General features: G+C 42.2%; 1 protein-coding gene across 1 annotated transcript in view; it reads right to left on the bottom strand.

Annotated features, from left to right (window-relative positions):
- CSNK2A2 (casein kinase 2 alpha 2) overlaps positions 1-12,219 on the bottom strand; it is a 33,229-nt gene that overhangs the window by 18,973 nt on the left and 2,037 nt on the right. The window contains exons 3-4 of the mRNA XM_070760630.1: positions 2,737-2,838; positions 2,119-2,169 (exon numbers count right to left, since the gene is read on the bottom strand). Of these exons, the coding sequence (XP_070616731.1) occupies positions 2,119-2,169; positions 2,737-2,838 (153 nt within the window). The remainder of the gene's footprint in view (positions 1-2,118; positions 2,170-2,736; positions 2,839-12,219) is intronic.

Below are 12,219 nucleotides of genomic sequence, written 5' to 3'. Positions count from 1 at the left end.
TTGGATAGAAATGTATAGTTATGTATATTTTGATATAATCTACGGTATATGTATGGATGTTTATGTCATGTTGATGGGGGGGAAAGGGGGGGGGGAGAAAAAATGAAATCTGGAAATGCATGGCTTCTGTGGCTACATTCCAAACGCCAGTTTGAGAAGTGGCACAAATGCTAGCATTTTTATTACGTGGCCAAATGTGTCAGACTTGAGCTCTGGGAGGACCTTGGCTATTACCCAAGTATTTAGAATTTTCACTTCACTGCTTCTCTCGGACATGATTTCCCAGATCCTCCCTTGGGGAGAAAATGGGCTTAGGCATCAATCAGTATACTCAATTAGGTCAGATATAAAAGACATCCTTCAGCAACTTCTTCATATATTTATTCTTCAACAGCTGACCTGACTGGCTGGCTTACTTTATTTAAAACAAAATTGGTTTGTTTTAATTGCATTGACTTCTTGCTTTCTTACCAGTTCGAATTACTAACCACTTCAGCTTTGTTCTGCTAGAATATTTCATATTTATATATACCTGTATTGAATAATATTCTTCAGAAATTAATTTATTTTGCTAATTAATTAGCTACACTGGCAGGCAACTTCTTTTGTATGGCCAGGGCTACTGAACTGAACCTGATACCAAAGCAGGGTTCATTTCTCCAATACTTGCTACCCACAATCTCAAGAAGCAGGATTTGAAAGTGAAGATGCCTCTGAGATCTGGGCACTGGATATTTGCCCAAATAGCATTAATGACAGTAGAAGAAACCCATCATGACCACCAGCCCAGCCCATTGCTCACACTAACACAAATGACCCCTGGAAACTCAAGGGAAGTGGAATAATTTTGTACTACTCTGTTTTACTGGATTTTAATTTCAATAATCCTGTGGTGGTATCTGTTCTATTCCAGTTTTCTAAATTATTAGACTCCATGCCTTCTGAAGCACATTTGCTGGTATTCCCATTGGGTTTTATATCCACTGATTATTTTACTGATATTTGAGCTCCTTCTATAATATTCCTACAATGTATATACTGTAGTTTCTAATGCAGGGTTGTCAAACTCAAGGCCCATGGGCCGGATCCAGTTCATGGGGTATGCATGTATGTATGTATGTATGTATGTATGTATGTATGTATGTATGTGTGTGTGTATGTATGTATTTCAACTTCTATGCCGCCCAGTCCTGAAGGACTGGAAACAGCAAAGGACTGGCCCGCGGTCCTTCTGGCAGAGAAAACGGGCTCCTGAGCTCCATGTTTGCCTGCCATGGCCTGCTGCAACCCTCTGCCAGACAAAACGGACCTCAGGAGGTCTGTGTGAGGATCGCAGGAAACCACAGTAGGCAAAAATGGAGCTTAGGAGCCCGTTTTCTCTGTCAGAAGCACTGCAGGCCACCACAGGTGCCGACAGGATGAAATTGAACTGGCCATGCCCTCCCAGATCACGTACCATCCTGATGTGGCCCTCAATCAAAGCAAGTTTGGCACCCCTGTTCTAATGCAACCACAATATCAAAAAAAAAATTTTAAATTATACAGTATAGTGTTTCCTAATTTTCTTCAGATCTGCTACTCTTCTTCCAATTTCCTTTAGGTGTGCAATTTTATCCATAATTCTCTGTCCATATTAAACAGCTGCTGCTATCTCTCTGAGCTCACTCCCAGCTTGAAAATTTATTACAGTGCCAGCTATGTAAACACAGAGCTAATTCTTTTTGGCTTTCTCTCTAAACAAAATTATTATAATTTTTTGCAATGCTATGTCCAAACGTGCCCCAGATTCTAACCATTCTATAGCCTGGTCTTCCAAAAAACCCTGAAATCCACTAGAATATTTCAGAATTTAGCCCAGTTCCCAAATGAAGAGTGCAACTATAAACGAAGTATTACTGTACAGGGATGAGTGTGGAGGGCCACTGTTGCTATCTTGAGACGGATTCTCCAAGCAAGGCAATAAACTGGCTCTGCATAGCTTTATTTGAATTGTGCCATAACAGCCACCACCAGTTTCCTGTTGGCAGGTCAGTTCTTGCAAATTGTCTTAAAAGCTCCAGAGTTTGTTCTGCCAGAAGATCAACTCCACATTCCACCTCCCAAGCATTCCTGACTCACCTTGAAGTCTGTATTATTGATGTATTCAAACACCAGAGCTGGAGTCTTTGACTGAAAGAGAGAACAGTTCAATTTAATTACATTCTGTGCTAGTCCATTTTCCTAATTATTTCAAGAAATTTTTTTTCCAATTGGCTCAAATTACGGCAAACAGCCGAATTGGTTTTTCTCATTAGAGATATAGAAAGCAGCACTGAATTATCTCACACTTGCTGGTTTCCTCCTGTTTCCTGACCTATCTCGAGGACTGATGGGGAGTTTTGTCTGAAAAAATACTAAACCTTTCAGAAACCAATTAGGAATCCAAATCCAAATGTTCTCTATGAGGTAAGATGGAGGATGCATCATCAAGCCAGTGATTATACTTAGCTGATCACAGTCAGACCTTCTCCAGGATAATCTGACCCGAGCCTGGCCATTCAGCTTTCCCAACAGATTTATTTATTTATTTATTTAATTGGATTTGTATGCCGCCCCTCTCCGAGGACTTGCGCATGTAAGCGTGTGCAGAGACACAAATAAAACATATACAAATCAGAATGTAAATTAAAAGCTTCTGATTCCATTCTGCAGGTAAAGCAAAGAATGCCAATATCTTTCATTTATCCTGATACCTACCACTGGATCTTTGACTGTATCGATCAGTTTAATGATGTTGGTTCCACCACGCAGATTCTCCAGGATCTTGACTTCACGTTTTATTTTCTTTTTCTTCACTGGCTTAAATACAAAAGAGTGATTAGACATGAGATTTATTTCAGCATTGCTTTGCAGCCAGTAGATCAGCTGGGCCAGTGCAGTGTTGGCAACATCAGGAAGAAATTGTTACTGCACATTAGTGGCAAATATGTTATTCTTGAACTGGGAAATGCAGGAGAATGAGAGCTGTGCGTAATTCAAACCAGAAATTGCCAATGGTGCCTTGGATCCAGCACAGATCATCTGAAGCTCTCGGCTATGCAAGAAGCACCTATTTTCCTGGGGTCAAAGATATTTATGAAGATCAAGCCAAGTGTATTTCCATTATGGAGGTATTTGAACAGATATTGTTTTGTAGTTGCTGTTTTAATCTTTGTTTTGTCACCTTTGTGAAATGAGGAGCCACATAACTCAAACTCAACCCTGATAAGACAGAGTGGCTGTGGGTTTTGCCTCCTAAGGATAATCCCATCTGTCCGTCCATTACCCTGGGGGGGGGGGGGAATTACTGATCCCCTCAGAGAGGGTCCGCAACTTGGGCGTCTTCCTCGATCCACAGCTTACATTAGAGAACCATCTTTCAGCTATGGCGAGGGGGGCGTTTGCCCAGGTTCGCCTGGTGCACCAGTTGCGGCCCTATCTGGACCGGGAGTCACTGCTCAGTCACTCAGGCCCTCAACACCTCGAGGCTCGACTACTGTAATGCTCTCTACATGGGGCTACCTTTGAAGAGTGTTCGGAAACTTCAGATCGTGCAGAATGCAGCTGCAAGAGCAATCATGGGCTTTCCTAGGTATGCCCATGTTTCACCAACACTCCGCAGTCTGCACTGGTTGCCTATCAGTTTCCGGTCACAATTCAAAGTGTTGGTTATGACCTATAAAGCCCTTCATGACATCGGACCAGAATATCTCCAGGACCGCGTTCTGCCGCACGAATCCCAGCGACCAGTTAGGTCCCTCAGAGTTGGCCTTCTCCGGGTCCCATCGACTAAACAATGTTGGCTGGCGGGACCCAGGGGAACAGCCTTCTCTGTAGCGGCCCCGACTCTCTGGAACCAGCTCCCCCCGGAGATTAGGATTGCCCCCACCCTCCTTGCCTTTCATAAACTTCTTAAGAATTGAGACATCTTCGCCAGGACTATATAATTTGTGTATGGTATGTTGTGTGTATGCTTTTTAATTATGGGTTTTTTAGTTTTTTAAATATTAGATTTGTAATTTACATTGTTTACTATTGCTGTGAGCCGCCCCGAGTCTACGGAGAGGGGCAGCATACAAATTTAATAAATAATAATAATAATAATAATAATAATAATAATAAGTCATAAAGATAAATAAAGCTAAACTGAGAAATCTGAACATGCAAAGAGAAGGGCAAATCAGTTTGATGCAATGGCAAAGAAAACTGCACACAGGTAGAGCATGACCTATTATGACACAACTTATGATTGCTTATCAATTGTTCACAGCTACAGCCAGGTTCTGAAGTGATGTTCTCCCCCCCCCCCCCCGTCATGTGACTGTATTTTGGGAGCTCAGCAACTGGCCTGCCTTTGTGGCTGTTTGCAGTGTCCTATAGTCACATGGCAATAATTCGCGTTTTTTGCCATAGCTGGCTCATAGCAAACAATGGCTCTGTTTTAAAACTTAAGTAAAAATGATATTAAAGATGGATGCAGTTTTAGGGTGACCTGCTGCATGACCATCACAGCTTATGCCTATAAATGGGCGGGCTCTAAATAGAGAACTACTTGTGGTTCTGTCCACCAAAGGTGAGCTTGACTCGAGTGGATATTTACCTGTACAAGGGTATCATGAGAAGAGGGATGAAAGCTCAACAAGGCAGAGAGAGATATCTCTTGCTTCCATCAGAAAATCGTGGTGGTTTGACAACTTGGAGATATGACTACATTTCAAGGATGAAGTTAACACCTTACAAAATAAATTGGCCTTTCATTTTTACCTCAGAATAATGTACTAACCCCAGGTGTAGTAGCTTAGAATTGTGAAAAATGTTAGAAAATTGTCTGTGAACAAGTCACTTTAGGCAATTTAGTAAAAAAAATTATTAAAAATTTTTAGTGTCTCATAACGATACAACTTTCCCATATTAGATAAGTTAGGGGTCCTCAAGTCAGGTTCCATTTGGACAATTCCTCAGACAAAGGTCCACCTCCATCTCTTCCCAGGAGCATCCTGTTGTCTCTTGCATCTCACCCACCCACTTTTCTCACTCTGCTCTCCACCTTCTATTTCAGTGTTTCCCAACCTTGGCAACTTGGAAGATATTTGGACTTCAACTCCCAGAATGCCCCAGCCAGCAAATGCTGGCTGGGGCATTCTGGGAGTTGAAGTCCAAATATCTTCAAGTTGCCAAGGTTGGGAAATACTGCTCTATTTCCCTCAGCTCGACCAAAAATAGTTTTACTCATTCATTATCCCTCAAAGCGTTTGCCCCAAATACGCCGAGTTTTTGCTTTCTGGCCATCGCCTCAAAGATAAGGCTTTCTTTAATGCAAAAAATGGATTAATTCTTCTTGCACTTCTTATAATCTAGATAGCAACTCTCTGAAAAGCCATAATCAGCAAGCATTTCTCCTGCTCATTCGGATTTTGTATACTCCGCTCATTATTCTGACCTTCGTTGTCATGGAAATTAGTAGAGCTATGCAGGGCTTTAGATTCAAAGACCCCAAAAAGAGAAGACGACATTGGATAAGGCAGTTCCAAGTCTGTTTGTTTACAGATTCTCTTTAGCTATTAATGGGATTCATGTCACAGGATCAGATAGTTAGAAAGGATTCCCAACCCTTCTCCTATTCCATTATTTTCCTTTGCAGGTCTAATTTAGGTTGCCTTAATCATCCCTGTTGCTCTTCTCTGAAGTGCTATCAGTTATCTGAATCCCTTTTTGAAAATTGATGCTGAGAATTAAGTTCCATACTTGATGCAAAATGTATCCCGTTTTGGAAATTATACACTTGTTAATGCAATCAATGTAAAATTGCATTTCTCTTTTTTGTGGCTTATAGTCAGATTGTAATTAACTTCTACTCCAAGGTCTTTCTCAGAAATACTGTTGCCAAATGAGGCATCTCTCATCCTGTATCTAAGGAAGAGGAGGAGTCGCAGCACAATCAGACTTGTGAGATTCTGTTATTATAGACATTCTCCATAAAAGCAGTTTTAACCTTCCTGTGGAGTTGATTACTAGTCTGCCCTACTGTTGGACTGACACGTTCTGAATTTCATTTTGATGCTCTAAGATGGTAGGTATCCCAACCAAGATGGTGTCATCTACAGATCTGATAAATATTCTTTCCAATTTTCCAAGTCAATTAATAAACCTTGGAAGATCCCACCAAGTATCTCTCATTTGATGAAGAAATACATGATTTTCAAGTCCCTTTTAAATTTTCACGCCACTCAGTTTACTTTTAATTAGCTTCCTAATCAGAAGATTTGGGGTACTTTGTCAAATGCCTCACTGAAATTGCACGATCAGTTTACCAGATCAAAAGCCAGCCTTGCAAGATTTGCTCTGCATATATCCATTACTATCTTGTTTGTAAGTTCCTTAAGACTAAATCTTCTAAATGGTCTACTCTACACAAATACAGTACTGTTATCAGGATTGCTTGTATGTTATTCCCCTAGTTTTTTTGTATGGTGAAATTCAATTTTTTTTTACTAACCGGTTCTGTGGATGTGGCTTGGTAGGCATGATTTAGGTAGGGCAGGAGAAGGATACTGCAAAATCTCCATTTCCACCCCACTCCTGGGGGAAAGATACTGCAAAATCCCCACTACCTCCCCACTCTGGGGCCAGTCAGAGGTGGTATTTGCCGGTTCTCCAAACTACTCAAAATTTCCACTACCAGAACTTGTCAGAACCTGCTGGATTTCACCCATTTTCCCCCTTTCTGGAGAAATGCTGCCATTCCTTGGGGGTTTTCAAAGAAAATACACAAATGTTGGCCAGATTGCCAGATAGGTCCTTCAGTCATAGGATGTAATTTATCTAGCTGTGGAGATTTAAATTCTCTCAAAGTAAATAGGTAGAGTTTGGCCATATTATCCATTTTAAAGTTTGGTTCCACTAAAGAGAACACCGAACTAAAATAGGAACAGGGAGTTCCCCTCTTTATAACTAATCAACATTTTGTGGCTTTTAAGCAGCAGCCCGAATGCTGTTTGTTTAGTTTGCTTTATTCAGAAGATAATTAAAGCAGCCCTTTTCATCCTTTCCAACCCAACCAAAGGCTGGAAAATTATATAGAAACACAGCGTTCTCTGTACACCATCAGCTGGATTGCTGGTAGAAAACAAAGCATGATAACATCTGACATGGCACAGAAACTGGCAAAAGAGGTCTGCACTTGCAAATGGACCAAATCTGCCCAAATGTTGTGAGGAAAAAATATTCCAGAAAAATTCCACCGGTGCATCCCAGCAGGAGGAACAATGGTTTGGAATGCTGCTGATTGCTCCATTCTAAGATCCCTTTTCAGAAATGATGCTCTGTGTCATTGTTCCCAAGTCTACAAATGTGTTTGCTGCCTCTTATGTATACCAATCAATCCTGAGCTCCTTTCCATTAGTTTCTCTAGCCATGGATTCCGACTTTATTGCCACATTCATTGTTTCTTATTACTCTGCAAGATTCCACTCAACTGCACTCAGTTTTTAATTCCTTTAAATCAAGAACTCCAGCACAACACTATCATCCACACACACACACACACACCCCATGTCCTCTGATTAAATCTTCCCATAGCCAGACTAGATTAGTTGATACAGTAAGAATGTCCAAGAGAGTAACGGCCATCCTCACAGGGTTCTCCATCACACCCGCCTGACTAGGGTGTTGCTTATGGGATGTTTATGATCATTATCACTAATAAAGCAATTTACTCATCTTCCTTAAGGCTGGGTTAGTTTTCAGATTGTTCTAGGGCAGTGATGGCAAACCTTTTTTTCCTCTAGTGCCGAAAGGGCGTGCACACACGTCGCGCATGCGTGAGTGCCCACACCCATAATTCAGAACAGCTTCCCCAGCTCCCTGGAGGCCAGAAATTTCTTTCCTAACTTCTGGCAGGCCCAGTAGGCTCATTTTTCACCCTCCCCACCCTCCAAAGGCTTCCTTGGAGTCAGGGGAGTGTAAAAACAACCTCCCCCCCACCCCCCGAGGCTCTCTGGAAGCCAAAAATGCCCTCCCAGAGCCTCTGTGTGAGCCAAAAATCAGCTAGCCGGCACACACATGCATATTGGTGCTGAGCTAGGGCAACGGCTCGCGTGCCACCAGATATGGCTCTGTGTGCCACCTGTGGCACCCGTGCCATAGGTTCGCCATTACTGGACTAGGGCTATGAAATACAGCAGAAAATTAATACTTTCGATATGGAGTTAAAGTGATCTGCCTCCTGGTTTCCAACCTGGTCCCCCATCTCACCACTAGACTAAATTGGTTCTTTTTCTAACTTTGTCCTTTTTTTTTTTTTAAAGCAAAATGAACAAGTTCTTAAAACTCAAAATTTATAGCACCTGATTGATCTAGTACACCTGATTGATCTACCTTTGGCATGGGTGGCACGCAGAGCCATATCTGCTGGCACATGAGCTGTTGCCCTAGCTCAGCTCCAATGTGCAAGTGTGTGCTGGCCAGCTGATTTTTGGCTCACACAGAGGCACTGGGAGGGCATTTTTGGCTTCCAAAGAGCCTCCGGAGAGATGGGAGAGGGCATTTTTACCCTCTCCTGGCTCCAGGGAAGCCTTTGGAGCCTGGGGAGGGCGGGACATGACTCTACGGGCCCACCAGAAGCTTGGAAACAGGGGGCTTCCGGGAGACGGGGTTAATTGTTTTCGCACTCCCCAGGCATTGAGTTATGGGTGTGGGCACTTGCGCATGTGTGAAAGCGTGTGCGCACGCTCTTTCAACACCTGAGGGGAAAAAAGGTTCGCCATCACTGATCTAGAACTTTCCCAAAATGTTCAAAGCAGTGTGTCCAAACTCAACAATTTTTTAAACAACAGAAAGTCCAATCTTCTTTCAGACTTAATGAAAGATGGTAGCATCTTTTATGACTGAAATATGGTTTCAAACTTAGTTGAAGCCGGCCATTCAACATACCGTCTTAACTAACAGGTTGCCCTACTTTACACTCCTAGCAGCCATAGATGACTTCAGCCAACTTATAGGAAAGGCTTGCTTTGGAGAAGGACAGCAAGAGAAGAGACAGAGAGAAGAAGCTGGACACCAAGACCCAAAGAAATCAGAGCTACACTTGGAGGGCACAGAGGCAAAGCTGACGGTTACACAAACCAATCTTGTCAGCAAAATGATAGAATTGTTAATTTACAGTAATCTTTAAATAAAGGTAGAGGTGGATCATCTTTATTTCTTATATTTATACTCTGCTTTTACTTTATCCTTCCAACTGTCACCTTACAAGGGGTGCCCAAAGTGAACTCCAAGCTCAAGTAGCAATCAACCTACGCCTCCCTGGCTAAGACTAAAACATTAACTTGTTCTCCAGTTTACCTGTGCCATGTAAGGCAGGAACATGCTGGCCATTAGCCTCTGCCCACACAAACAGATTGCTTCCTATCCAAGAATCTGCTGTTAGTACTGATTAATTAATTAATTATGGAATTTATATGCCACCCCTCTCCGGGGACTTGGGGCGTTATTTGGATAATAACGTTATCTGGATTATTTGATCCTAGCAGCATGGGAATGAGCACACAGGATTTCAACAATTCATCGTGACAGAATTCCTGGCTGTATCTAACAACTCTCCAAGATATGAGATACAAAATTAATTTGAGATAAATTTGATGTAGGAGAATCATTTCAAGTAAGATTAGGACAGTCAGCCGTCAAGACAATGAGGTCCAGAGAAGGGAAACATAAGGATGGAAGGGACCTTGGAAGTCTGCCTCTCCAGCCCTCTATGATGTGCTGTCTCATTCCTGGGAAACTGGGATTCTCTTGTTTGGTCCACTTCTTTTAACAGATTGTAGCAGAGTTGGAAGGGACCTTCTGGATCATCTAGTTCAGTGATGGAGAACATGGCACATGGAGCCATATCTGCTGGCACATGAGCCGTTGCTCTAGCTAAGCTCCAGCATGCATGTGCACGTCGGCCAGCTGGATTTTGGCTTGCACGAAGCCTCTGAGAGGACATGTTCAGCTTCCAGAGGGTATTTTCATTCTCCCCAGGCTCCAAGGAAGCCTCTGGATCCTGGGGAGGGTGAAAAATGGGCCTACCAGGAGCACCAGGAGTTGGAAAATGGGCCATTTCTGGGCTCCAGGGGCCGAGGGAGGCTATTTTCACCCTCCCAAAGAATTGAATTATAGGCGTGGGCACTCGTGCATGTGCAATGCCACACGCATGTATGCAATTTCGGCACCCAAGGAAAAAAAGGTTCGCCATCACTGATCTAGTCCAAGATGATGAAATGATTTCCTTAACAACCACACAGATTACTTAATAACTGTGGTTATTTGCTTTATAATCATCATAAAGAGTAATAAAATTGAGTCAGGTCATGGGATGACCTCCTTCAAAATTCTGGGCTCAACCGTAGTGGTAAATTGAGGGCATCATGGGCAGATGTGAGGGGGCGGGGCAGCATGGGGACCATGAGCGCATGCACATAGGGACATTGAATTATGGATGTGGGCGTGTATGCATGCACACACTTTAGCACTTGAGGGAAAAAAAGGTTCACCATCACTGCCCTAATGCTTACACTGTTGGCATTGTGTAAGCCAAAGCTCTGTAATGTAGCCAGAGCTTACAAATACCATTGTTAATTACTCTCTTTCTGAGAAGGTAAGACTGAAAAATTAATAATGAAATTAGAAAACATCACTCCCCATTTATGCTGTAACTCTTCCAGGCAGGGAAAATATGCAAACCCTACTGGTACATAATGCAAAATCATGAGTGGAATTCACATTAAGTCCAACACAAAAAGACCACCTCGTAGCTTAGCATTCTTTCTGAACAGGTCAAATAATTTATATTTATTGGCTAGTAACAGAATATTTCCTTGAAACGTAAAACTGGTGCCCACCCCCTCATTATAATGCAATCCTGCATTTCATCAAAGTACAAAGAAAGATAAATGACTGTAACTGCGTGGCTCTATGGACATAAATCAAAGAGGTAAATATTTGCTCACTTTTTTGTTTTAATACACCTTTGGGATGTTCACACAGTTGGAAAAATTACTATTTTTTATTGTTCCACTGGACTTAAAACAACATCACAAGTCATATTCTGATAGATTGACATGCGTGGGCAACTCCTGCACTCCCCCCTATTCCCTGTGCATGCACACAGGACTCCTGTGCTCCCCCACCCCCCTATGCATGTGCACATAACCTCCATGCTCCCCATACATGCACACACAATCACCTTTCCCACCCACCCTATGCATTATGCATCTCCTGCATGCACCCTGCCCTCCACATATGGGGGGCAGAGATCTGAAAAAAAGCTGGCCGGTTGAGGCACGTATAAGCGCAGTGGAGCGGAGATGGGGCAATGGCTTATGTGCCATTAGAGAGGGCACTGCGTGCCACCTCTAACATGCGCATCATAGGTTCACCATCATGTTCATAGGGACATTCTGGGTTAAGTTCTGTTTATTTCTATGTTTACAAGCCACACATTTCTCCTTTAAATATATCTGTTTGCTATTTTACATAAAATACTGCTCTGTAATTGTTTATAAAATGCAATTAAACTAGTTAATAACATTCCAAATTGAAAAAATATTGTTCTGGAAGCTTTTTATGACAGAAGTGTTCCAAGTGCGGTTTTATTTTTCTTTAAACAGAAGAAATACTTCTGTCATAAAAGTTTCTAGAGCCAAAGGCAGAAACCAGCATTTTAATATGCATTCAAAATGAGAGCTCATTTATTAAAGGTAGTCCTCGATTTATGGTCAAAATTGATCCTGGAATTTTAGTCATGACTGTAATCATTAATACAGTGGTACCTCTACTTAAGAACTTAATTTGTTCCGTGACCAGGTTCTTAAGTAGAAAAGTTTGTAAGTAGTAGCAATTTTTCCCATAAGAATCAATGTAAAAGCAAATAATGTACCCATTAAGAAAGAAATAAAAGCTCAGAATTTGAATGGGAGGAGGAAGTGGAAGAAGAGGACAGTCACTGCCAAAAGAAGAAGGTGAGGTGAAGGGAATAAAAAAAATCCAAAATTTTAAAGCTTAAAAAAAAAAAGAGGGACTCTGAGGTGGCAAGGAGGAGCCTGCACCTCCCATACCCCCTGCGCGAAGCTGCTTCCCATACCCTGTGCCAGAGACAGAAACCCAGAGGGAATGGCAGGAAACTAGCTGGGCCTTCGTGCTGCTCTCAAATTTCTTGGG

This window comes from Erythrolamprus reginae, chromosome 9 (assembly GCF_031021105.1).
Source record: "Erythrolamprus reginae isolate rEryReg1 chromosome 9, rEryReg1.hap1, whole genome shotgun sequence".
In the NCBI taxonomy this organism is placed as follows: Eukaryota; Metazoa; Chordata; class Lepidosauria; order Squamata; family Dipsadidae; genus Erythrolamprus; species Erythrolamprus reginae.
The sequence above is the reverse complement of the archived record's forward strand: the minus strand, read 5'-3'. Positions and strand labels throughout refer to the sequence as shown.